This window comes from Amblyomma mixtum, chromosome 4 (genome assembly GCF_055824585.1).
Source record: "Amblyomma mixtum isolate Tamu chromosome 4, ASM5582458v1, whole genome shotgun sequence".
In the NCBI taxonomy this organism is placed as follows: Eukaryota; Metazoa; Arthropoda; class Arachnida; order Ixodida; family Ixodidae; genus Amblyomma; species Amblyomma mixtum.
Window position 1 is genome coordinate 45,566,642 of NC_143015.1, and position 27,849 is coordinate 45,594,490.

A 27,849-nucleotide genomic window follows, 5' to 3' on the forward strand; every position below is an offset into this window, starting at 1 on the left:
TGAAAACATCGATTTTTTTTGCTCAATTTCGAGCGCAATGTGAATCTTCAAAACACAAAGTGATTCCACGATCCCTAGGGCGCTTACCTCACACATGAGAACATTTCGATGTTACTATTTCTAACAAATCTCACACTTTGTACGGAATTCTCCACATCATTGTAAGAAATGACCTGCTGGTTTTTCACGTTCAACACCTAACAAAATCCCTTTCTTGAGGCCTGAATATACTACTTAATCGAAAAAATAATTGATTTCAATCAAAACAAAAAATGGCGCCTAAAAGGGTTAAAGACTAACACAAGCATAGGCGTGCATAGATGGGGGGGGGGGGGGGGGCAAGGGGGGAAGTGGCCCCGCTAATAGACATGGGGAAGGAGGGCGCGAGTTTTGTACCTTACTCTTCCCTTCTACTCACAAGACGTGAACGAACCACGAACTTTGGCCCTTCATTATGCAGAGACCTGTGGACACCTATGAACACAAGCAACACACCAACACAATCTCTGCGAAGAGAAAAGAAAGCATTTTAATGCAGAGCCTGCTGATATCCTTTTTACAGAATGAGTAGAAGTTTCAAGAGTAAAACACGAGCTCAATCAGTTCCAGTAAGAGGTTCGAATGTCTTTCGCTTTTCCACAATACAGGGCCCACAGTGGCGATCGAGAATTGCATACAGTCACTCGCACTCTGCTGCAACACATTACAGCACAAGCCATGCCGATGCAACACAAGCGCTGTCTTGCCACAAGCACTTTCCAAGGATGCCACAACAAGCATAACACGGCGGCGAGGTGCAGATTCTTTCTTCAAAGCTGGACAATGCGTTACTGAGGTAGCTTAACCTACGACAATTTTCAAAGCATTGCATTATCACGCCCACACGAGTTCTCCTACCAAATTAGCAAGTCGACAATAGTTCCTGCTAATTCTATGTACAGAAATAACAAGGTTGTAGTTAGTCGAGCGAAAAGAAACAAATTTCAACATGCATGGCTGCTCACGCAACATTTTTGCCTTGAAATAAAGCTAAAGACACACAAATGCTTTACCTTTGTGACAATCAATACCATGTTTACCGTTGGCAAGTTTCAAGATATGCAATCAAGTGTTAATCAAAGGAGTAATTGCTCATTAACATCCACCAAGTGCAGTTATACGGCTACAAGCAAAATCTTGGCCATAAATCCCAGTGATGTCGACTACCATATTTGCTGCAGTTGCAATACCAACTACTTCAAACTTTCCAGAGTGCAGGTTTGAGAAAGGTAGGTAGCATTCCTCTGTTTCCGTAAGGCTGCACCAAGCTGGATGTTAATCGGTAATCACTCCAGTGACTGAAATCTACTTCACTGCCTCGTATACACTGAATAACCATGAATAAAACCTAACTATACTAACAGGAGGTGTCGCGGCAGTAATATCTGTCCAATTCTAAGCCAAGCCCCAAGTGCAATACAAAAGTACAGTGTTCGGAATATTGCACAAGCATCTTGTGGCCCTAGTGTGCATCAGGGCATCCGGGGTAATTACAAGACATTAGAGAAGCAAACAGCAAACAATGCATACCCTGAGGCACTGTTAACACTGCAGCATTTTGATGGCAAGCGCACGTAAGACTTGATGGTAGAACCGCATTTTTTTTTTTTAAGTCACTTGACAAAAAAATATCCAGAGTGATTACTGAGTCATGCCAGCAGAGGTTACTGATGCAAAAGATCTCACTGCGTTAGAAGGTGAAAAAAAAAAAAAAAAAGATTGACCAGTGCCTTCACTTTTTGAGCGTCATCAGCACACACCCGATAAAAAATAGCAGCTTTTCTGGCATTCAACCACAATGAATGGCCACTGAGTTTGATTCTGCACTCTTTTGTTAGCTCCGCAGACAGAGTAGAACACAACATAACGAGCTATGTACACAATTAAGCACTAAGAGCAGTTATCTGAGAGACAAAACTTGTTCAGCAACAAGCCGCGTAGGCCGTAGACAAAAGCGTTGATTCAACACCACCGGATATCAACAAACTGACGAGACACTTTCCACCGTAGCACCACCAAATAACAAAAGAAACCATGCAAAGTGTGAAAACCGGACTAAACGAAAGAACCAAGACGAATATTTTTTTTGTTTCCCGCTCACAGCGGACTGTCACAACTCAGAGCAACTAAAGCAGTAGAGCAAGAACAGCGAAGACCACTTTTTTTTTTTGGAGACAGTCTGAAAACTGCACAAAGATGAAATCACCGAGAACTTCACTCCCTTCTAAAAAAAGATAAGGAAAATGACTAACGCAAAGCTAAAGTCTCTGTTGCCGAACACTCGTTTGACCTCAACACAGCCTCTGGCTGTGATTTCCACCGCTGACCTATTGCACAGAGTGTATATCAAAGCAGGACACTGAGTAGCATATGCCGTCAGTAAGAAAGGAGAAAAAGTGGTGAAAGCTGCTAACAGTGACCTCGACGGACAGGTTAAAACAAAGAGAAGGGCTTTAATTAGGTAAAATACTTTCAAACATCTCAGACAAATAGGATCTCTTCTGTACATCTGTTCCGACTATATATATATATACACACACACACACATCTGTAGCAAAGGAGAGGTGTGAAGCTCATGATCAGAGCAGTGGAAAAAGCCGTAACTCTCCACCTTAACATTCCCTACAAGTCCATAAAAAAAAAAAAGAAAACGTGCATAAGCATATGTACAGTGTCTTCTTACAATAGCAGTGTTAATTCTGTCACCCACAGGGGAGTGAAGATTAAAAAGAAAAAAAAAAGCTTGGCTTCTTCCTGGCTACGTGGTCACCATTTCCGCGAGAACAAACGTTAAACGTTTCAAGCACGCCTTGCTTTCCTCCTTTTGCAATGTGAGCTTGTCCCCGTGTGACATGTGACATTGGTTTTAAACAGATCTTCGTTACTTCCGCAAGATGTTTAAAAATTACATGCAAGAACTGAAGTACTTTATACATAACAAATAACAAAATGGGAAGGGGCTGAGAAAAGAAGTTTAAGGTACTCGGTGCATAGAGTTCTGATTGAAAGGACATAAAACAATCCGTGGTTTCCATACAAGAGCAAGACATGTTCTCATTAGCGCACCACCTAGCTAATAACGAGATGCACAGACAGGAGCAACAGTTTAAGATTAATCAATGGTGTAGCAATATCCCGGAGTTCTTAGTCACATTAAGCTGCACCTGCATTTACTCGCAACAGAACCCTTATCGTGGATCCTTCCTCAGTTTTCTGTAGTCGTTCTTCAAAATTTATGACAGCAAGACTGGCTTCATGTGATTTAGCAGGGGTGTCCCATGTCTATAAATAGTGCATTCAACAAAACGCAAGAACACACAAAAAAAAAATTAAGAAAACATGCTGAGAACAATCGCTAGGCATCGTAAAACAATGCTAGTTCCCCCTGGGCTAGACAATGCGAATACTACCAGTGGCATGGAAATAAAGTTAAACTGTTATGCCATGTTAGCAATACACCATGTAACCTGCTCCCTGAAATGTACTTCTGACACATGTAACCGCTCACACCTGTGGTAAACAGAAACAAATAAATAACAAAGCACATGCAGTCAAAGGAAGGATTGCTCAAGTCAGCCTCGACTGCCTCTACCGAATCCTCAACTAGGCACCTATTTCTGCTATAATGATTATTACCCTTCCACTGATATTCACGGCCCAAACTCGGAGCGCACATTCACTTTTCAGAAAGCAATACTCCTTTGGCAGTTCCCTCAAGGCCAAAGTATGTGTGCTAAAACGAAACTTCAAAGTCGAAGGCCACTTTAAAGGTCTTGCGACAAGGAGTCCCAGATGTGACTGAGTCAATTACAGCAAGAAGAACCACTGCAAAAGGCCACTGTCGAGCAAGAAATTCCGAAGTCTGGTTTCCACAGTGCAACACTGGCGAAATTTCATTTAAACAGAAGCTGAATAAAAAAGATGCCAACTGCAAGCTGCCCTCCAGTGAAGCGAGAGTATTTATATCCTGCCAGCATTAGCAGCACCTGTCAAGAACGCTTTTCCACAAGTGGACAGGGTGTAGCGGCGAAATTGAACATGCCTTAATTAAATAAATGGTCTGTAATTTTTACACCTCAGTGCAACATGATGCACTTGCAGTTAAAACACCTCAAAAGGATGGTGGTTGCATTCCGGTTCCATTAAGATTTCTAAACAAAGACAGCGAGTGCAACACAGGCCAAATGCCATGCTCAATTTGGTTGTGCATAGTTCCAACCAACAATGCAAATGTACATACAAAAAAAAGGAAGGTTTTGACTCGACCTTTGCATTTTGTTCTTTTCACTGCACGTATGCCTAGAATTGAAACAAAAACACGGCCCTCTATGCACTTCGTAGGACTGAACTCAATAGTTTTCTATCACAAATGTTTACAGAGTTGCTACCAAGCATGGGAGCTAAAAAGCATTTCAAGCTTTGCTTCACAGACCAGGCCAAGTGGCTTCTCTGCTACAAATAGGGAGTTTTAGAACTTTAAATGTGAAAAAAAAAGCATGCCATTTTCAAACAAACGTCTCAGCAGCTCCCTTCTAGCAAGCTACACTACAGCTCAGTAACAAAACGCCACGGCCTATATGGCACAACAAAACGTCAAAAAGCTCCAGACAAATACCCGGGTCAGTACTTAGGACCAAAACCGCTGCAAAAATCCAAGGAAAGAAAACAGGGCCCCAATGCAGCCGACAGGCCCACTCGATTTGCCGACACAGACAACAGTCCGCAACAGACGCGAAGGACGACGCTTTCACCCCAAGTCCACACCTCCAACCAAGCCACCCAGGACGAATTCACGACACCGACAGAAGAGAGATTCGTTGCTGCACGCACGGAGGCACTGCTCGAAAAAGAAAAAAACTTTGTTCATTTGATCGGCACCTTGTGTGTCGGAGGCAGGCAGTGCAGCGGCACCATAGTGTCGCCCCTGGTGGACAACCACCTCACGGGCGAATAAAACACCGGGCTGTTGCCGCTGTCACGCGTACGCGGTTACGGGAGCAATACAGTAAGCAAGGCAGAGCGGCGGATCACTCCAGGCAGGCACGTGAGTGCGGAGAAAGAAGAACAAGCGGAGAAGCTGCTCACAGTTTCACCCGTGTACAAAAACGTGAGAGCCGCCTTCGCTTCGGCGACGACGCAAGGGCAGAGAACAGCTGAAGAAGCTCGCATAACTGGCAACAAGGTGCTCCAGGCAGGGGGCGCCACTCGTCGCCGCGGCTGAGAGAATCGGTTCGTCACCCACCATGTGTCGCAGCGTGCACTCCGCTAGCACGCAGAGCGCGAGAAGCCGGCGAGGACGACAGTGTGGCGCTGCACGCCACTGACACCGCGGCTCAAGCCGATCTCGGCGATGACCGCAGCAGAGGGGACTGGTCGGAGTTGTTTTTCGCAGTTACGCAGTTCCAGAACATAGCGGACGCGGACTCGGAAAGTCCGACCAAACGCACTTTCACTGGTAGGAGTCTCTATGCCGCAAGCTCGTCCGTGACGCGTGGTCGCGCGGCTGTGCCATGGTCTGCTGTGACGGTTGCCGCGGAGGTGGCGTTGCCCTGGCTTCGACGTAGCAGCCCTTGACCCGGCCGATGTCCTGCGTGACCACGATGAAGATTTCGCGGTCCTTGCACTTGATCTGCTCCCGCAGGTACTGCAGCAACTCCTGGGACTGCACACGGAGAAGAAGAGGAGGCAGGCTTCAGGCGCACCCTCAGAGGACACCTCGGAAATACCGTTGCAACAGACCCAATCCATGCTGTAATAAAAAATTCCTTCGATCTGGACCAAAATCCCCTATTCCAGGTCATTTTTCCCCGCAGCAGCTTGAGAACTGTGGCAATATGGGAAAAATGAAAATTTAAGCTCTCAAAACTCGTCGAAACTCCATAAAAATTCCCTTTTAGTAAAAAATTTACTCCTCGAATTTCTCGAAAAGGGAAAAATTCCCCAAACAGAAGATCACTACACAGCAACGCATCACAAGCTATTAAAGAACAGTGCATTTAAAAGTTTCGAATACAGCTAAAGCTCGATCTCATGAAACCCAATTTTACGATGTTCTTGATCTAACACAAATTTTGATTCCCCGGCAGGTACGCATAGGGTTCAATGTTTCCATCAACGCGAAATAACAAAACTAACTTTACCAACAACTCGATCTAATAAAGGTTTTTGTGGGAAGAAAGGAGTAAAAATAAAATACTGGACATTTTAGCACGGCTGAGAGTGAAACATCGTGCTGTAGCACTAGTTAGGGTAGGCACTTACGGTCCGTACGTGGTAAAGGCTATTGACCTAAAGGCGTTTTACCATAAAGGCCTTTTCCCAGAAGGACTTACCATGAAGACCTACCCAAATGAAGGCCTTCCAGGTGTACACACCAGGCAGGTTGCCCACAACCTGGTGGGCAGGTGGGCTGCCTGTCACAAAGCAGGCTTCAGACACGTATGTACAGTCTTTGTCAAAAGTTTGGAGCCCAGGGGGTTTGCTTCTAAGCCTCGCAGTGGGGCTCCTGTAACATTCGTGGTAGTCCTGCCCATTGGAGGAGGCAGGACCAGAAATCTTCTTACCTTCAGCAAATTTGGAGCGCTGGAGATGCACTACGAACCAGACAGTGAGGCTCAGAAGCGAACCCCCTGGGCTCCAAACTTTTGACAAAGGCTGTACGTATGCCCGAAATCGGAAGATGCGCCTAGTAGTGCCCGCACACTAAAAATGAGGTGATTTCTGACTTATTTTGCCTGCAATGTCTCCGATCTTTTGGCTTTCAGAGGGTCCAAAATATAGGTCACGAATGTGTACATGCTCCTGCGAGGTTCGGGACAGTTCCTCAGTGCATTCCGAAATATCGGACAACTCTGAATTACTGGAGTCCGAACTATCGGGCAGTTACTGTACTTGCTAATAAAATTCAGATTCATTACAATCAGTTCATTCTTTCGAACATCCCTGTAGTTCAAGTGCAAAAGACTGAGACAGAGGACATGCCAGTCTGTGTGTTCTCTGCCCTTGTGCTCTGTGCAAAAGCTGCTTCCCTCCAGAACAAGTGAAAGCCGCTCTTTAGTGTGGATGAGGAGTCGAGGTAGACAGCACAGCAGCATACAGCAAATGCACTGGACACACCGGTGTTAACTAACGTGAAGGGTACCAAGCAAACGGGCTCTCAACTAAAGAAGCGGCTCAATCCTGCCTGCTTCACCCCTCCCGGGGCACAAATGCCACAGTGTCCGATCACTTCGCCAATCACAGGCAGGCCACTGACCTTGCCGATGGCGATGGGTGCCTCGAGCTTGGAGTCGAGGTTGTAGAAGGTGCCGGCGACCTCGCGCACTGCGATCCAGTGCTTGCGGCTCAGGGGAAACTGGAGGAAGCCAAACTTCATCTCGCTCGGCACATTCAGGATGAAGCCCACAATTTTGCTCAGGTCGATGCACACCGGGTCCCTGCCACGCAAACAGCGACCGCCGGTCAGGGCAAGGAAGGAAGGGTTAAGGAATAGGAAGGAATAAGTTCCCTGGAACTTATTGAAGGCTTTTGGGGTTCCTCCAAGCAAAAAAGTTTGAGAACCCCTGCTGTAGTGCATCACTCAAAAAAAAAAAATATATGCCTCGTGTCTCTATTCCTTCAGGGCAATATCACAGCATTATTCCCCAAGCGTGCAACATCTTAGACCCACTTTATCTCCGTGTATTTGAGAAATGATGATCAATCAATGACATAAGTCACAGCTCCCAGGCTTTCTGCCCTGCCCTGGGGCAAAGATGCAGCAGTGATGGCTGTAATGCATTGCACCCTCTTACTTCGCCCCATGGGATGGATTCCTACACCCTAAACAGAGAGGGGGTAAAAAGGGAATAAACTCCTCTAGCACACTCCCTTTTGGAGGACAGCTTACTCCCTTTCCTACTCCCACATGGGCGTATTGCATAAATAAAGTGCAGCGATGCGAAAGCCTTAAGCGCGGTGTTGCTGCTTGCGTCACTGATGTGTGGTTAAGATGTTAAGCTTCGCCTCGGCAGAGTGGAACGCGACAGCGTCTTGCAACGCTGCCAGGGAGTCCACAGAACGCCATCGCCCGTTCGGCTCTACGCCTTGCACGTCGGTAAACTGGTTTTTGAGGAGAGGAAATGTATCCATCGCACATATCTCAGTGGACACCTGAACCTGACCTGAACCTAGCCGTAACGGGAAGGGAGGAAGGTGGGAGTGAACAAAGACACCCTATTCACTAGACGCGCCTTTGTTCATTCCAAACCATCGAGCTGGCATTGCAGTGTGGTTAGCGTGTGCTCGTGTCTCCTACTCCGGAGGCCCTGGTTCGATTCCCCAGCTCGACCAATTTCCTACTCGGTTTTATTTACTTATCTGGTCTGACTAGAAAGGTTAATTCGGCTAATTGTCTAATGGCGCGATTCACTAAACTCAGCCACACTTACTTGGAGAATCACTATACGATCCCTTTAACCCTTTCACTGTCACGGACGTACCGGTACGTTTTCGCGCTTCCCCCCCACAGTGTCACTGACGTACCGGTACGTTCTCTATCGTGCGTTCAAAATTTCACGCTTGAGCGCAAAGCTGACGCTCTTGGACTAGCTGCGCCATCTGTTGAATCTTTCTACAAGTTCGTATTTTCGCCCCTTACTGTTTTGGTACGTGATTGAAGAGTACGGAGCGAATGCCATCCCACCCCTCCCTCTTTGCTAAGTGGCGCGGTCGCTCCGCATTCGCCGGATCATGACGCGGGCGTGTGGTTATGGGTCCAAGGGTTGTTCTGCCATCTGCCGCTGTTTTGCAGGTTTTTATTTTTCTTCTGTAGGTGTGTGAGCTACTGCGCTTCAAGTTCAAGGGCGCGCGCCGTTGCCACTCCGAGAGTCAAAGAGACTGACACATGACTCGATCGCTGCTTTCGCTCTCTCGTCGCACCCTCGCTTGCGGCTGGCAGCAGCAAAAGCAAAGCCCCTTAACTTTGTTTTAGCCTTTTTCCATCTCCCTCTCTCATCTTTATTACACAGCGTCCCATTTCTCTCCGTTTTGCGGCCCACTGAAAGCACATCCCCGCTGCGCGCGGTTACTTTCGGATATGGCTGACCGCGCGGGACCTTCCTCTGCGCATTGGAGCGGTGGCTCTTCAGATTCTAAATACGAGCCGAGCTCGGATTCGGACTCTGACAGCGTCTCATCCGAGGAAGAGGCGAGTTCCGCATCGTCAGATTCTGACGTTGAAACGGCGGGACCATCATCCCGGAAGTGTGCGACACTGGGGGTGCGTCACGGGCAGAAACACCCGACAGCGAAAGGGTTAACTGGTTGCATGGTTACCAGCCAATGTAAAATTGGCCATTCGAAATTCACGCGCTGTGACGTCCAGACCATTTCGACCAATTGAAACAAGGTCAGCGTAGCTACGGCACCCACCCTAGGTCTCGCTTTGTCTGTTGGAGTGTTGCTTTCGCAACAAAAGCAAGCATCATAACAACGCAAGGCGAACAGTGGCGGGACGGACACAGAGCGCATACTCACTTGCGCTTGTCGAACCAGATGGCCTCGTATCCGCGCAGCTGCAGTGCCGACATGATGACATTGACATCGTAGTTACCCAGGCCCAGCATGCTTTTGTGCGGGTTCACGAGGTGGTCGGGCGACAGGCTGCACGACAAAAAAGAAGGGGGGAAGGAGGGGACAACCGGGGACCACCCCGATGCATCACCCTATGCTTTAGTGGGCACGAGGCTGTTGTCAAGTGTTCTTTATGTCGTTAGTTTGCAACTCCTGCATTCAGCAACAGTTAACACTACCATTTTCACAGGCAGACCACAAAAAAAAAGAAAATAATAATTTTTGCTTTCTTTCCCGCAGTCCCGCATTTCGTCAACACCATTCTTTCAAGAGACCAAGAGAACGTGGCTGCATACTAAGTTCGCTGCTATCAGCACTCAAGTACAGCTACAAGCTACACTTAGCAACCCATAGTAAATGTATATAACAAATTTACTTCAAGTACTCCTTTAAAAGTTGAAAAAAGCATGACAAGGATCATATGTCCAGAGGAAAACTGTTAAAAAAAAAAAACTTTTCCACACACACATAGAAACTTCATTGGGTGCCAATAAAACATAAAAGAAATTGGTTTTGAAGAAAGGAAGGGTGCAGTAACAGCCTCAGTTCTCAGCGCACACCTCAACTGTGCCATGAGAGAAGGGAGGAAGGTTCAAGTGAAAGAAAGAAGAGAGAAAGAGGTGCCGCATTGGAGGTCTCCGGAATAATTTCGACCACGGGGATCTTTAATGTGCACTGAGATCGCACAGCACATGGGCACCTTCTGTGTTTTGGGGTGCCACGGCGGGCATTCAGTAATGTGTTCCGTTCTAGATTTCCCGAACCCATATATCACCCATATATCAACTCCAATCCGGTTCCTGAAGTGCGATCAAGGGCTGGTGTTCCGTTCTAGATTTCCCGAACCCATATATCACCCATATATCAACTCCAATCCGGTTTCTGAAGTGCGATCAAGGGCTGGTACCCTCGTACTCAGGAAACAGTCAAATAAAACAAAAATAAACATGCAGAAAGGTACTGCATAAAAGCTATAAAATCTTAAAATAGTTTTCATCTGATTCGGTGGTATGCCTTAACGTCAAAAACTATGTCCACATTGTCAACGCCAACTGATGGCTTGGGTGCTAAAAAGCAGACCACCTGTGTGCACAGAACAGTGGTACAGTGCTCAGCATTCATTTGTGATGGAACTTCCTGTAGGTGCACCACAGTCACGGGACTATTTATCAGAAGTGTTTTTGTTTACCTTTCCTTCTTACAAAGCCATTTTTTTGGCCACAATTTATACGACCACCTCTTGTTTAGCAGGCCACCTCACATACTGAGATTGAGCGGGAACGTGTAGCAGAGTTGCATGTGAGGCGCGCTCGACACTTCAATTGACATCAGGATCGATCAGCACTCACAGCTGAGCACGTTTATACCAGCAATGCTGAAATTTGTAGCTGGCAAGAACAGCACGAGAAACGTTGCAACTTCTCAACTGCAATGCTTCTCTCTCCAATTTCTACTAGCAGTGAACCAACATCTCATCAGCAGACTCACTGCAATCACCAGACATGACCACAGTAAACTCATCAATAGATCTTATTCAGCAAGTTGGTACTGGAGTTCCAAGCTGCTGTGGGCATGACATGGCATGACATGCAGTGGGCATGACAAGGAATGCACCACGACACAGTGCTGGCTGACAACTCTATTTCCTGTTGGCAGGGCTGCTGGTATATTAAAAATCAACAACAAAACAATGCACACATAATGCATATGCATGCACGCCGCTGTTGGCCCAACCAATAATTTGTGCCATCCTCTGTGGGCAGTCACGCAAACTAATCTTTGTGTCGCTCACGCCCCTGCGTACAGAGGGCGCCACTCTGTGGAGCGATGCACAGAGCATTTAGCCTTGCAAATGCTCTAGCAATAGCTGGCACTGAATCTCGTGTTACATGGCCATAGTACCCAGTGGAATACTTTTTTTTTAAATCGACACCCTTATGTTTTACAGCACAGTTCTGGTATAGCTCCAGTTAGTGTGTTTTCATTTTGCCTATTTCAAAAGCATAAGCGTTTCAGAGTGCCTGAAATGTGCTGCTTTATTTATGCAACAACTTCACATGACAGTTATCAGGCAAAAGAGGTACTATACCTCACACCTTGAAAGCCGTTTTCCGTCACAACATAAACGTATGTGGACTCAAAGGAAATTTGATGATTAATCACTGCAGAAGGCAGGAATTTGTTCTGTGCATCCTTGGCGTGCTCTTAACAAAATTCTGGAAGTGTTCCTCCTACTGGAGAACAATTAACGCATACAACAGAAGCTCCATGATACAAACACAGCTGATACGAATTCGTAAACTTCTCCAGCCGTAGTGCACTGTAAACAATGTTCAGAATTTCAGGTGCTGCTAGCACGGTTCCGCGCCACTATGGATGACACAAATGTTCAAGCCGTGACCACACTGTCAAGCACTGCCCGTACATTGCCGACACCATCATCACTAGTTGTGCCGTATGCACTGACAGCAGTGAGCGGCAGCATGAGGCATGCACACTGCCGATGTCGTGGTCGCCAGTCATGCGTACACACCTCACGTAGTGAGCTGAGCCCGTAAAAAGATCCAGCCGGTCTTAAACAGCTCCGAATGAATGCATTTCGTATGCTCCCGCACAAGGATTTTGTTCATTCATCGACATTCTACTGTACCAGGCTGCCATATCTATAAGAAATTAATTTGTCATTCAGCACTGTGTTGTGCGTCTCCTCTGTTGTTGCCGGTCACTTTGTACTGCAGCTGTGCATGAGAGTCGTGATGAGGACGGCAGTTGCAGCTAATGTACCCCAATGCCGCCACAGTGGCTCAGTGGTCATGGTGCTCAGCTGCTGACCCAAAAGGCACGATTCAATCCCGGCCGCGGCAGTCGAATTTCGATGGAGGCGAAATTCTACAGGCCCCTGTACTGTGTGATGTCAGTGCAAGTTAAAGAACCCCAGGTGGTCGAAACTACCAGAGCCCTCCACTATGACGCCTCTAATAGCCTGAGTCACTTTGGGACGCTTAGCAACATAAACCATATTGTACCCCAATGTTCTAACTGAAGGAATGGCCAATGTCTTAACAGCAGTAAAATTTTAGCATTGGCTTATTTGGCTCCGCACACGTCTCAAGTAAGGTCGCGCAACCACAGATAGTCTGTGTACCGAACAAGGCATATATACGCACACGTTCCTTACAGAGAAAGAAATCAGCTGGAAGTTGTGTTGTGTGCCATTTCTGGCCTGTGTGGTCATCTCTGGTAGTGCCATCTTACTTGGGAATTGACAGCAGTTTCAACTATTCCGTATTACATGGGTGCTACGCCTTTAGAACACTTCTGACATGCGGACGACATGCGGAGGACATGCGGAAGGCATGCAGAAGACATGCGGGATAGGGGGTAGGAGGAGAGGGGGATAGGTTTCCGACTAGGAGCGGGGCGTCACGCACAACCTGTGGCAGATGTCGTCGAGCGAGCCCTTGGTGAAGGCCTGGCCGTCCTGGAACAGGTTGTTGAGCGCGTGCAGTGCACACAGCTCCTTCACCTGCCGCTCGTGGTACACCTGCCCCACACCTGCTACGCCACCTGCAGCATGCACAACACCGCGGAAGACAACAGCAACGTTAAGGCGACCACGGTCTCAGCTGGAACGGCTGCCCCAGTTTCAGAGGGGCAACCGTCTGGATGAGCGACAATGAGACGAAAAGGAAAACCGCAACAGATTTTCCTGTTCACATGCTTACTCATGCTTGGTTTTTTTAACCAAAGGAAGTCTTCCTGCTGAAAATTTCAAGAGTCATTCTGGAAAACAAGGAATGCCAACAGCTGGTCAACTGACAGGTGCTTGCAATGCAGAGGTGAAACGCTGCCCTATGACCGGCCAGACAATACACATGGCTACACAGCCATGAGATGCATGATGCAATGAGATGATGCAATGAGATGCAATGCAAGGGGTTTTGTTACTGTCCCTATCTGATTTAGCAAGGCATGTAATCCAGTCATTAGCAGAGTGCATAGCCTTTCTTGTGCGCATGCCACTGTAAGCTGGTGTGCATTATGCAATATGAAAATGAGTGAGAACCTAGCACAACGGTTGGGAAAGGCCAAAGACTAGTGTGACTGCTAACCCAGTCCAGCCAATCACTCTGACTCTCAGCAGTAAAGACAGGCAGACTAAACCAGGTTCTGTTCATTCAGGCACAACTGTTAATATCAAAATGCCTCATCAGCCAAACAAGATTTCAACTGGTCGAAAATTCCTCTGGTTTGTAACTGGTTAGCAAATGGCAAGAAAGGCCAAACAGCACTGGGATTACGCAATAACATCCACGCAAGGTTCCACTGAACTTCAGGAGCGTGCAGTTGCCAGACAGCACGGGCATGAAAGGCTGTGTGGGCTGGTGCAGTAATGCAAAAATAAGCGTTAGATACCATATAATAACCAATGAAAAGATGTTATGGCAAATCCCACTAGGGAATTCGAAATGGCTTTTTCTCCCTTCTCGGTGGACGAGAACATACCTAGACTAGGACAATGATGTGCAGGTCTGTACATTTCAGACCTGGATTATGAACATCGCCATCAGCCTGACTACGCCCACTGTATGGCAAAGGCCTCTCCCATGTCTCTCCAATTAACCCTGTCCTTTGCCAGTTGCGGCCACCGTATCCCCGCAGACTTCTCATCCACCCACCTAACTTTCTGCCGTCCCCTGCTACGTTTGCTTTCTCTTGGAGTCCACTCCGTTACCCTTAAGGAACAGCTGTTATCCTGCCTTCGCATTACATGCCCTGCTCAAGCCTATTTCTTCCTCTTGGTTTCGACTAGGATGTCATTAACCCGCGTCTGTTCCCTCACCCACTCCGCCCTCTTCCGATCTCTTAACGTTACACCTATCATTTCTCTTTTCCACAGCTCGCTGTGTTGTCCTTAACTTAAGCTGAACCCTCTTTGTTAGCCTCCAGCGTCTTCCTGCTGAAAAGCCACCAGAGAAACATGCTGCATCATTCTCTAACATGTGTTTCAGGCTACGAAGAGAGAAAGGTTTTTTCAAATTGGCCAACACCATTCAACCTTAAGGCATCTGCCGACAAAATTGGGGCAGGCAGCACATGCTCGATGGCGCACACGTGGTAAACGGTGATTGCCGAGACGAATCCGGCGGACAGCGACAGTGGAGGACCTCCTCACCTGAGCCAGCGGCGGAGCCCAGTCCGGGCTTGTGGTCCTTGCGGATGAATCGGTCCACAAATTTCAGGCACTGGTACATGGGGACACCCTCCCTGCACAGGGACCGCACTGCTGCTGCTGCTGCTGCGCAAAAAGGTGTAACACCCTGTCCGAAATCTGACACTGAAAAACAGGCACAGAATGACAAGCACGCACAGCAGGAATGGGAATCTATGGCACTCGTTCATTTGAGTTTATTTATTTATTTATTTATTTATTTATTTACAATACTGCTGGTCTTATTGCAAGACCGTAGCAGGGGCAATTAGTACAGTGCAAAAAACAAATATAAACATATTAATCAAAGGCAGCAAACGTGGCATCAAAACAAAGGTAGGGAAAAGCGAATTGGCTATAGCAAAAGGATATACAGAACAGATCTTCGACAATGGTAGGCACAATTTCAAAATGCACTCAAAATCGCATACATGACAAGTTCCATTCATCATTGTCGTCGTCTTCCCTGCTGCAAGCCTTAAGCAACCTTTTCGTCCTCCGACATGCCCAGCATGCTCCAACAGTAGAACTAAGGTTTAGCAAGACGTTCAACTGGGCTAGTTGGTAAAGTTTCATGGTGACACAGCACAAAAAGACGAGGAACCAGAGTAGGAAAGACACAGGACAAGCACTTGTCCTGCGTCTTTCCTACTCTGGTTCCTCGTCTTTTTGCGCTGTGTGTCACCATGAGTAGAACTAAACCTCTGCGAGCACACGTTCCCAGCACATGGCTAGTGGTTCAGTTGGCAGAGCACTGCCCAAGGTGATGCAAGGTACAAGGGCTAAGGTCAATTTCTAGCCTATTCCCCACCACTAGGCAACATTCAGTGATAAAGGGTTTTGCACAAGACGGAACTCAAGAGCTTGGATGAAACCTGGTTGATGCCAGCTATCCATGCTTGATGCTTAGAAGGAAAACTGAGCAGTTGAAGTTGTGACCAAAACCATGCACCAAGGCATTGGTCTTGCTAGCATAAAATGGTAGACAGTACAAAAGAGGAGGCCCAAACAGTGATATTATAAACAAACAACTGCTTTCTCATACAGCCCTCAGTCTCAAGAACCGAAAAGTTTAATCGCGACCAAAGAGTATGCAACAGGACAATTCATTACACCAACAGGCACACATGTAAGCGATGCTACAGGACAAGTGGCGAAGGAGCAGCAGAAATGTAGTGTTGCGTGGGGTTAAACATTGCAAAGATGCACGTGGAGCTATAATAGAAGCCACAGTCGAGGTCTCTGTTCCACCCAGAGTTCTTTAACACGCACCGACATCGCACAGCTCATGGGCATTTTTGCACTTTCTCTCCATCGAAATTGGGCCGCCAATGGCCGTGATTCAATCCCACGACCTCTGCACGCAGCCACCAAATGTCACAGCCACTGAGCCACCGTGGCAGGTGGTGGAAATGTCCATAGAGAATTAGATCAAATAAAAATGCGCAAAACTAACTGCCAAAGAAAACGACACTGTCAGTCTCCAGCCCGTCCACATAAGTACACAGTTAATGAAAATAAGGTGTAAACATTCAGCCATGACCTGCTACACCTGTGGTTGAGGAAAACAGTTGCTGCACAATGTGACCCATATGGTGTCATTAAGGAAAGCTGTTATAGCAATATGCGAGCTGAGATACCCTACATTACTACAACATAAACTTCCTTCAAGGTGAAAAACTGTAGCACTCGAGACAAGGACACAACGAAGACGACAACACATGCGCTATGTTGTGTCCTTGTCTCAAGTGCTACAGTTTTTCATCATGAGCAACCAACTCACCTAAACATCCACCCTGTTCCTTCAAGGATGTATGTTTTAAAAGCTTTCGAAAACTGCTGCACACTTTACGATACATGAAATGAGAAAACTCACTAAGCATTTGTTGTCACAAGATGCCAGTGATGGCCTCGAATAGAGACTTGGTTCTTTAAGATTTCTCCAGTAATTGAATTGTTTGCTATTTTTTTTTATACCTTGTATGCAAAACTATACTGAAGATGTCTGCTTGCACCTCAGCCCCTCAGCAGCAAGGCATGCACATATAAACGCCAAGAGCCTCATAACTAAAACAGCCAAAACCAGACGACAGAGAAAAAGATGAGACACAAACACGAGCACAGAGTTTTCTGCCCCGCATCTCATGCACCCAGCCTGCGTGTAACTGTAGTAAACGGCAAGTTCATAACCGCAAGCTCTTTAGGGCATTCACTCACAGGTGGCATCTCTAACTGACCGGAGAGCTTCGGCAAACGCGTACCACAAAAATGACGCAACCTTGTCTGCAATTGGTGTGCCATGAAAATGTGAGAGGATATTGGGAATTTCATTTGCGATTTTCTCAGCAGTAGAGAAAAAATTTTGGCAGTGTTCCTGATGCACAACCTATGCATTTAGCGTGGCATCATGCTTAGTTTGCTATTTCCCCTTGTCCCTCCAAGGTAGCTGCACAGTTTAAATAAGATGTGCTCACTGAGTGCCTGCACAACTAAGCGCTGCGTTAGCACAAAGTGAATGTCCTGTAACAGAAGAATGAACAGCTACAATGTGGTTGCTTTCCAAGGCCATTCCCAAGCAACAGCTACCCATAGGCTACAGTAATAAATAAGTTCCAGTTTTAATGCGAAAACCTTTAATGGCTCTTACTGTCAGCCAAACTTCTATCACACTACAGCTGTCAAACAGATGACGGGTGTCCACTGAGATATGTGAGACAGTTACTGCGTAATTTCCTTTCCTCAAATACAATTTTCATTTTCTTCATTAGTTTTCTTCTTTCACTCCCATTTCCTCCCTTCCTGTAGGGTGCGGTTCAGGTGTCCACCAAGATGACAGAGAATTACTGCGCTATTTCCTTCCCTCAAAAATGCCTTGCGTTCAAAGGTGTTTACAACTGGCAAGGCATCTCGCCAGTTTGGCGATGGCTTTCTGTGCCCCGATGGCTTTGTGTTCCCCACTGCAACACGCTGTCATGTTCCACTCCTAAAGGCGAAGCTTAAGCGTCATTAATTAGCAATCAACCGTTAATCAGTATTAGTCATTAAACAGGTGTGGGACATCCAGGGCAGTCAAAGTGGTACGGAAAACATTTTCGCCTCTACCCACTTTAGCACAGCTCCCACTAAGCTTTTGGATATTTTGACTGAAAGACCAAGTAAGCAGCTTCTTACGGCAAGCTGCTTCATATCATTACTGGTTCCCAGTGGCATCAACCAATTCCCAGTGTTGTGAATTGGCATTACGATACAACAGCACCTATCATGAACAGAAAAAAAGAACATACCCCAAGCACTTCCCTAGCAACCTCCAAAAGGCGTGCCCGTAAAATGACCAAGCTGTTTAAACTGCTCTTCTTCTGGGTTAGCTCAAATGCTCGAAAGCCTGATATCTGGCCACATTTCACACAATTTTTCAACCAAGCCGTACAAGTAATAGATGACAATGACTCAGGCAGGTAATGCATTTATCAGCGTCGCACATCATCTAGCACCCTGCCCATTCACTGTACTAACATCCTGGCATCACAGTGCAATTAACGTCACACAAACCACGTGACAGAGCACACCTTGAGTTGCACGCTCAGATAATCAGATGTGTGAGAACTGAACATAAGTGCCTACTGAACATAAGAGAACTGAACATAAGTGGTGCAAGTCACCACTTGTTCACACAAGGTTGGTTGGTTTATGGGGTTTAACGTCCCAAAGCGACTAAGGCTATGAGAGACGCCGTAGTGGAGGGCTCCGGAAATTTCGACCACCTGGGGTTCTTTAACGTGCACTGACATCGCACAGTACACGGGCCTCTAGAATTTCTCCTCCCAAGAAATTCAACCGCCGCGGCCGGGATCGAACCCGCGTCTTTCGGGCCAGCAGCCGAGCACCATAGCCACTGAGCCACCGCGGCGGCCTGTTCACACAAGGGATCAGACTAGTGGCCCCTCCAACGAGGGGTCACTAGACTAGATCCCTCGTGCCACCGGACTCTCGGCCACTAGATCCTTCAGCCACTAGACTAGATCTCCCGTTCCACAAGCACGAGAGATCTCCAGACCTCACACCAGACTAGAGGCAAACTCACACAGATTTGTTTTACCTTTTTTTGAACGTTTCGCTCTGGGCGCACACCGATTTCCACACGTGCATGTTGTTTCCTTGCGCCGGTTTAGATCTAAACAATCCATTGACTAATGCTGAACTTAACAGGCTGGGGAGTGCAGTGGACAATGGACAAGGGGAAGCTGAAACACAACTGACGTGGGCGGAAGAAGAGGAGGCACCCGCCCAGTGGCTGAAGCGTGGCGCTCGACAACACACCTCCCGATTACGGGCCCTGCTCGAGATCAGGGCAGCAAACACGCAGTGATAAGATGAAAAGCGAGCTGCTGATGGCGTTCTATTTGTGTCTGCCCAGTCTTGTCACTTCTGTCTCATTTCGATGCGGCCCCCTCTGAAGCGCGTGCAAATAATGCGACTACAGCAGTCTCGCCAATGACGAATAACCGTCTGTTGCAAGCACGAATGACAACCTTTGCAAAAACCTTGTCGGCAGCAAGCAAAGCATCCGTAAAGTAAATGACACTGTCAAACATTTTCAAAGCGGGACTACCTCGGTCTTTATGAAAACATGCTTTGAAGAGAGCGCCAATGTTATCAGTACAAAAGATTTTTAAATTGTCGGTATGTCACATATTTTCCCCTTCCTGTAGGCATTTCACTCCGAGAAATCTGTCTGGCTCCGAGAGTAAAAGTAAAGTAAACAAATCCCCACTGCAGAGGGGGTCTCAGCCTAGTTGCATTTTCCGATTTTGAGCGTACATACATATTTAAAGGCCTTTAGGTCAAATTCCTTTAGGCCAAAGGCCTTTAAGGGTAAAAGCCGTTAAGGATGAAGGTCTTTATGGCGAAGGCCTACGTGGTAAACGTCTTCCAGGTAAAGGCGTTTAGGTCAAATGCCTTTAGCCTGTAAGAACCTTAAGTGCCCACTGTAACTAGTGCTACAGCACGATATTCCGCACTTAGGCATTCTAAACCATATTGCTACGTGACGGCAAGCGATGAAGAAAGGACTGCATGACCGATGGCGATGATATGATTTAATGTCTGCCAGCCTAGCACGAGCGCTCCTGCCCATGCCACTGCCCGCTTCGTCATCCTCTAGTCCGTCACATAACTCAGGGCCACGAAGCGATCGTCCCGATCGCGCGAACTAGAATGCCACAGACGATGACAAGCAGGACGTGACGATGGGCGTGGCAGAACATATGAACAGGGAAGAGAAGATGAAGGGCTTGCCGTCGCGATGAAAGAGATGATGAGCGGGTGAAGCCAGGTCCACGAAGACTGAGGAGCCACCGGTTTCTGGAAGTCAACGTCGAGGCCTGTGGACACACCCAACGGCAGGGGCTGGGGTACTTGTTTCTCGTGTGAGTGTCGGTGGTCAATGGGTTCTCTGGTCAGTGGCGGCGGTCTCGGTTCAGTGGGGTCGTAGGTCGTTGGGTCTTCTAGGTTCTCATGTGGGCGGTGAGTGGGGTCACAGGGCAGTTGCGGCGGTCGTGTCGTCGTGTCTTCTGGTCAGGGCTTGGGGAGGGCGGTGAAGAGCATACCTGGCAGGCTGGGGGAAGCGCCGGGAGGTGCGAAGCCGTGAGCTCTCCACAGAAGACCTCGGTGTACAACAGGCTCCTAAGCTCCGGGACCGGGATGAAGAAAGTACCCCGCACCTTACACCAAATGTTACGTGACGGCAAGCGATGAAGAAAGGACTGCATGACCGATGGCGCTGATATGATTTAATGTCTGCCAGCCTAGCACGAGCGCTCCTGCCCATGCCACTGCCCGCTTCGTCGTCCTCTAGTCCGTCACATAACTCGGGGCCACGAAGCGATCGTCCCGATCGCGCAAACTAGAAGAATGCCACAGACGATGACAAGCAGGACGTGACGATAGGCGTGGCAGAACATATGAACAGGGAAGAGAAGATGAAGGGCTTGCCGTCGCGATGAAAGAGATGATGAGCGGGTGAAGCCAGGTCCACGAAGACTGAGGAGCCACCGGTTTCTGGAAGTCAACGTCGAGGCCTGTGGACACACCCAACGGCAGGGGCTGGGGTACTTGTTTCTCGTGTGAGTGTCGGTGGTCAATGGGTTCTCTGGTCAGTGGCGGCGGTCTCGGTTCAGTGGGGTCGTAGGTCGTTGGGTCTTCTAGGTTCTCATGTGGGCGGTGAGTGGGGTCACAGGGCAGTTGCGGCGGTCGTGTCGTCGTGTCTTCTGGTCAGGGCTTGGGGAGGGCGGTGAAGAGCATACCTGGCAGGCTGGGGGAAGCGCCGGGAGGTGCGAAGCCGTGAGCTCTCCACAGAAGACCTCGGTGTACAACAGGCTCCTAAGCTCCGGGACCGGGATGAAGAAAGTACCCCGCACCTTACACCAAATGTTACGTGACGGCAAGCGATGAAGAAAGGACTGCATGACCGATGGCGCTGATATGATTTAATGTCTGCCAGCCTAGCACGAGCGCTCCTGCCCATGCCACTGCCCGCTTCGTCGTCCTCTAGTCCGTCACATAACTCGGGGCCACGAAGCGATCGTCCCGATCGCGCAAACTAGAAGAATGCCACAGACGATGACAAGCAGGACGTGACGATAGGCGTGGCAGAACATATGAACAGGGAAGAGAAGATGAAGGGCTTGCCGTCGCGATGAAAGAGATGATGAGCGGGTGAAGCCAGGTCCACGAAGACTGAGGAGCCACCGGTTTCTGGAAGTCAACGTCGAGGCCTGTGGACACACCCAACGGCAGGGGCTGGGGTACTTGTTTCTCGTGTGAGTGTCGGTGGTCAATGGGTTCTCTGGTCAGTGGCGGCGGTCTCGGTTCAGTGGGGTCGTAGGTCGTTGGGTCTTCTAGGTTCTCATGAGGGTTCTCATGTGGGTTCTCATGTGGGCGGTGAGTGGGGTCACAGGGCAGTTGCGGCGGTCGTTGTGTCGTCGTGTCTTCTGGTCAGGGCTTGGGGAGGGCGGTGAAGAGCATACCTGGCAGGCTGGGGGAAGCGCCGGGAGGTGCAAAGCCGTGAGCTCTCCACAGAAGACCTCGGTGTACAACAGGCTCCTAAGCTCCGGGACCGGGATGAAGAAAGTACCCCGCACCTTACACCAAATGTTACGTGACGGCAAGCGATGAAGAAAGGACTGCATGACCGATGGCGATGATATGATTTAATGTCTGCCAGCCTAGCACGAGCGCTCCTGCCCATGCCACTGCCCGCTTCGTCATCCTCTAGTCCGTCACAATATGCTATCGTTTTATTAACCAGAGGAGGTTTTCTTACCTGCTTCACTGCATTTGCAAAACGTGGCAAATGCAGTATCACATGAAACGGACACTGAGGAAAACCTCATACAACTGTTGCTCTCAATAAAAAATTAATTAGGTAGCTCTTTCTGGCTGCTCTGACGGTTATCCGGCAGCAAAACATTTATTTCTACTATTTCTTAAGCTCCCCTTGAACTGTCAGCGCACGAACACGAACATGGAACGTGAAGAAGCAATGTACTGAACTAAACTGCTGCCATGCATGTACTGCTTCCACACATTTGAAGCTGATGATTCATACAACATGTATCAACGGGGTGAGTTCCAACCGATTTCACCTCGAATCTTCCAGCTAGCATTTGTCTGTCACAGTTATCGAAATTACTCTTACCATACACTGCTCCGTTGCCTGCTGAGAAAGGCATGGAGATAGATGCAACTGGCACGGACGAGCCAACATTCAAGTATCCTGCGAGCATACGTAACTGGTGGCGGTTATTGCACTACCCTCTGGCACCGCAAGCTGTGGAAACCAAAATTGACGCCTTTGCCAAAAAAAAAAAAAGAACTGTAATGAATTATTTCATACACACTATGGCATATTTTCACAACCACAGGAGCACTTCTCGGCTGCCAATGGTTGCTTCGTCATCGTTACAGTTAAACGGAGAGGCCGCACAGTGCTAGGCACAATGGCAATACGTTTTCCAGTGCTGTAGTTCCTAAGGCCATACATGCCGCAAGCAGCGAAAACGAAACAAAAAAAAAGAAATTAATTAAAAACATGGCATTTTACCTTTTCGAGTCTCTTTGCTGATAAGAAGGCCCATTAATCTAATGATAAGAAGAGCCTGAGATTAGTTGCGTGCATTCCATCACACCTTATGTGCAGAGAACAAAAGGTAGATGAAACACGACCGCTCCACAGTGGAGCAGAATTTCCATGAAAGAGCGTCGACACAAATTTGTGGAAGAACCCCCTAAAAAAAAAAAAATGCAGCCACTTATGCTTTAGTTAATCACGTGCAAAGTAATACAATGCATCAGTTGAATATACGAGTTTGTCGCACTGCGTCCGGATGGCTTTGGCTTTGAGTGCCCTTCGCGATACGAGTAAGTGCCCAGAAATGATAAGAACCTAAAGTTAGTTGCATGCTGTCAAACGCAACCTTTTATGCTGGGAATAAAAGGCAGCCAAACATGCGCCCCGCAATGCCTGGAGCGCCACACTGAAACGCTTCTTAATCTATGGACACCAGTCCCAATGTCCCCATATTTTTGTTTTTCTATGCGGCTTACTAAATCTGATACTGCACAAAAAATTTTTCTTCTGCCAATTTCCTCGTCACTGCAAATGCTGGGATAGCAATCTTCTTCTGCAGAAGTGAAAGCCAAACAGCTAACTAAGATCAGGCATATTCCTCTCTATTGATGTAAACTAACTAAATAAACTAAACTAAGGAACTGCAGACAACTACGGAAGGATGCACTAAAATCGCTGATAGGTGTAGATCCTTCTTCCCACAGAGGCAGCATTCACACAACACACTCTCACAGCAGGTGCAGAATTATGGAGCATGCAAATTGCAATATGTCATCATCTCCATTTTTAACCATGGTGGCTGTACCAACTACTTTTACGAGATATTACCACAGATCTTTTCTGTTCATAATCTATGCATTAAACTTTGTACCAACTACTTTTACTAGAAATTACCACAGCTCTTTTCTGTTAATAATCTATGCATTAAACTTCCTCACAGAAGTCTGGGCATTTGGATTCAGCCAGTTATATGCAGTTTAAAAAATTGCAGGGCTTCATGCGGCAAAGCCACACATGGGCTATGAGGAACGCTGCAGTGGAGTGCTCCACATTAATTTGGACCACCTAGGTAGGTTACCCATCATGCAACTGTGGCCATCATGCCAGAAAACCACAGGCTGAATAGAAACATTTTTTAGGGCAGTAGCACTGATAGGCACATAATCTGATTTGGGGCACGCGTAAATTCGCCCTATACACATACGTCCCTGAAGCCTGCTTTGTGGCAGGTGGTCCACCTGCCCAGCAGGTTTTGGGCAACCTGGCAGGTATGTAGTACACCTGGCAGGCATTCACATAAGCCAAGACCTGGGTGAAGGCATTCAAGGTAAATAAATGCCTTCATGTCAAAGGCCTTTACGGTAAAGGCTTTATGGTGAAGGCCTTCATGGCATCTACCATGAAGGCCTTCACCCTAAAGGCCCTAGCGCTACTGCACGATATTATGCGCTTAGCCGTGCTTAACTGTCTATTTTTTTTTAGACCTACGCCTTGCATGTTACAGAACCATTACATTTAATTTGAAATGTTTGCATCTCTTAAAAGCCTGCTTAAAAGCCTGAGAGTTTTGGCCGATTAAAGCTAAAGCTAGTTTTTCAGTAAAACTCGACCGGTGATTGTCAGAAACATCCACATGTGACAACACTACGTAACCAACAAATGCATTTGGGCCATCACTTTCTATGCATAATGCTTACGCTTGCACAAAGTGCCCAGGTGTCACGGACACTAACAAAACAGAGCGTGCCATGGTATTCTAGTCGCACTCACACACTGCCTGGTGGAAATTCACAGGGGTGATTTCTGCAAACATGCCAGTATCGACGACGCACCTTTGCTGTATCACACCACAACTTTTTAGTTTCTCCCGGTAGGTGTGAAAGTGTAGTTACAACACTGGAACATAGTTCGGTTGCCTTCGCCCCAGCCTGCCCACAATGCTTTGAATCACTGCATCACTGCTACAGAATGAAGCGTGTACAAAAGGACTCGTGACAGCGCAACGCCTCCAGACACCCGCCCCTTTGTCACACAAACCAGAGGACAGCCCTTCAAAAAGCTGCCGCCCCGTGACCTCTATTCAAGCGTCACATGCTGCACAAAATCCATGGCTGTCACTGCCGGCACTAGACAATATAACGTATTGTGAGCGTTGCTGGCACATCAGAGTGGCATGGTCATTGCTAATTCAGTTTTTCTAGCAGGCCTCACTCAAAGGCTGCATAATGAAATATAACTGGACGAACACACACACACACTCACACTGTTAAGTGAAAGGGCCCAAAAGAACATAGAGGATGGATTATGCAAATGATACTGTACTACTATTTTGTGAAAACTTGCGAACAGATGCGGCGCGGATCGAGAAGAGTTCAGGAGTAAGGGTCAGGAGCAGACATGCACCCATGAAAGTAGGCAACGCGATACAGAACGTCGCCCGACAACTGAATCCTGTCATGAGCCGCGACTTTCCAGGGGAGACACCGAGGCTACGGCCAGAAACAGCTGCGCGCGGTACGGCTAGCATAAATTTCTTTTTATCGCTGAAAGCCCCAGGCTATCGAAGAAGTTAAATGCGCTTCCACAGGCAGAGGCACTCCTGACGACAGAACGGGAAAAAAAAAGAAGTGAAGTAATGGCTCAAAAGCGAGGTCGCGGGCAAAACAAACTAGGGAGTAGTACGAGACACGACTCTCCGTCTCACCGACACAGCTCCAGATAGCCTCAGAGACTTGACGCGCAAATAGGATCTCACGAGCGCCGAGCACGCCTCGACGAGAATTACGAAAAAAAAAAAATAACCCCGTTCACTTCAAGGCGATCAAGTCGTGCCAATGCGCCTAACAAACTTCCCCTTTACCAGAGAGAAAGAAAATTATAATCAGGTCGGGCATTACGCGAGAGGCGCCGCTCAACAAACTGTGTCAGGTCGGTTCGGCATTTAGCACGTTTCGGTTTAGCGACGTCGTCGGGCTGGCTTGTTATCTCACTGGGACGGCTGCGGAGTTTTCGGGGGACCGAAGGAGAGAGAAAAAAAAAGCGGAAACGTAGAAAAACAATGAGCGCACCGAGCACAACGGCACGCTCTGGTAGCGATGTCCAGCGAACGCTGAGTCTAGCGACAAGTGACGCGAGCCGTGCGACGGTCATATCGCATTCGAATCACGTATACTGCGAAGTCGGGGGTCCAGCGAAAAAAAAAAAAGGCGAACCATGTCGGCGACTGTAATGAGACTGCCCCCTTCCAAGCTGAAGCATGCACCTCGTGGACCAGAAAGACGACCAGCAGGGGATGGTCCGAACGCCTGCGTCCCGCCTCAAGTGCTGCACGAGATTGACGATTAAAAAGGGTCACGACGCAGGAATTGCGAAAATGAAACCTAGAGGCGACGTCGCGGCGTTTGGGTCATTGAACCACTTTCTTTCCTCGGGCCGTAAGAATGTTACGAGTAGCCCTGTGACAGTTTCGTGGTAGTGGCGTCCATCTACAGACATTCACACGACTCGTGCGGCAGCGCTCATACATGACAGCCTTACCTGAAAAGCATGGAATCCAAGAAACATCTACAGCGGGCTATAATTTTGCACAACATCCAACCGCCATGTTGACTCTGAGGTGAACTTTTGCAACAAACCGCGAGGTGTCGCGCGTAAAGTTGGCGGAACCGGATATTGCTTTCCACGTGGATCAGCAGACTTGATGCATATCCAAGGGGCTCCTCCTCCGGAGGAGGCAGTGGTGTTTTTATGTGTGTGTTTATCCAGCCAGGGCACCTTTGGTAGGCGCCCGCCCGTTACAAAGGGAAGGCTACATCATCATCATCATCATGATCGTAGGACACTCTGGCGGGCTAGTTGGTTCCTTTGAAAAGAACGAGTAAGAGCAGTACTTTAATGAGCGGGCCTTGGAACATAAAAGATCGATGCGCACGAGTACGGGTAGCAATCTACCAATGCATTGCGTCACGACAGCCGCTGCTGCGTGCCTTAATTATCTGAACAAAACCAAGTTCCTCTCTAAAGCAAGTAGCAAAACCAAAAGGGTGGTCATGATGAATGCGTTAGCTCGCCCTCAGTTTTTTAGAAGGGTATGTTCGGATTTCACACCGGCTTTGATACACGTGTCCTTCGGAGTGCTGTTGTCATTGCGTTGAGCCTTTTCGGCGCTATTGTATTTCTTGTTATGTTCGTGGGCCTTACAAGCCACTTTTTTTCGTAAATAAGATCAGTTGGAAGTCTGCGCCCTGTCTGTATGTGCGCCCTTCGTCCCGTTCTCTTCGCGCAATTTTACTCGTTCTTTTCTGGAGAAGGCACGGGAGCATATCTTTCTTGCACGGGAGGCACACCAGGCAGTACATCTATAATGTCCAGGACTGATGGTCCAGGATATTTCCGCGAATCTTTCTAGTGTTTGTTTGTTCATTCTTCAAAGCTACCAGCACGCCACTTTATCGCTTTGTTTGTGATGCAAGACGCGACCAGACTTATCTCGACTGATCGCATCCAGGCGGATCCGATTCTTGTTCCAGAGTGTTGCGGTAACTTTGCACGCTGTATCTCAAAAGTACGCTATCAGCTCTAAATTGAGCACGGCTTCTAATACACTGTAGCACGGCCGAGAGCGGCGGGCATTTTTTTCGATGACTGCCGAGTGATTCAGTCCATGGCGGGCGCAAGTCAGCCCAAATAAAGAGTTTTGCTTAGATTTTCGCAGTCTTTTATTGCTCTTCGGATTGCAGTCACCGCTATGTGACAATATTCACATATATTCAACAACGAGAATTTTTTCACTGGGCCAAAGGGTTTCCGCGTTTGCAATACACGGCAAGTAAAATGAATGGACAAACTACTTAAAAAA

At 47.8% G+C, this 27,849-nt stretch overlaps 1 protein-coding gene across 6 annotated transcripts; it reads right to left on the minus strand.

Annotated features, from left to right (window-relative positions):
* Positions 1-507: 507 nt before the first annotated feature.
* On the minus strand, positions 508-26,613 carry LOC149346402 (josephin-1-like). Of its 6 annotated transcripts, none has more exons than XM_089586400.1 (6): positions 26,529-26,613; positions 14,828-14,947; positions 13,083-13,218; positions 9,556-9,681; positions 7,295-7,475; positions 508-5,701 (listed from the first exon to the last, which is right to left on the minus strand). In XM_089586400.1, exons 2-6 carry the CDS (start codon positions 14,904-14,906, stop codon positions 5,489-5,491), a joined length of 735 nt encoding a protein of 244 aa, XP_089442526.1. In that variant the 5' UTR covers positions 14,907-14,947; positions 26,529-26,613; the 3' UTR covers positions 508-5,488. The 6 variants fall into 6 exon arrangements, with proteins under 6 accessions (XP_089442526.1, XP_089442528.1, XP_089442527.1 ...); XM_089586402.1 differs by having other exon boundaries at positions 14,828-14,944; positions 26,529-26,607; XM_089586401.1 differs by having other exon boundaries at positions 14,828-14,950; positions 26,529-26,607.
* Between the last annotated feature and the right edge of the window lie 1,236 nt (positions 26,614-27,849).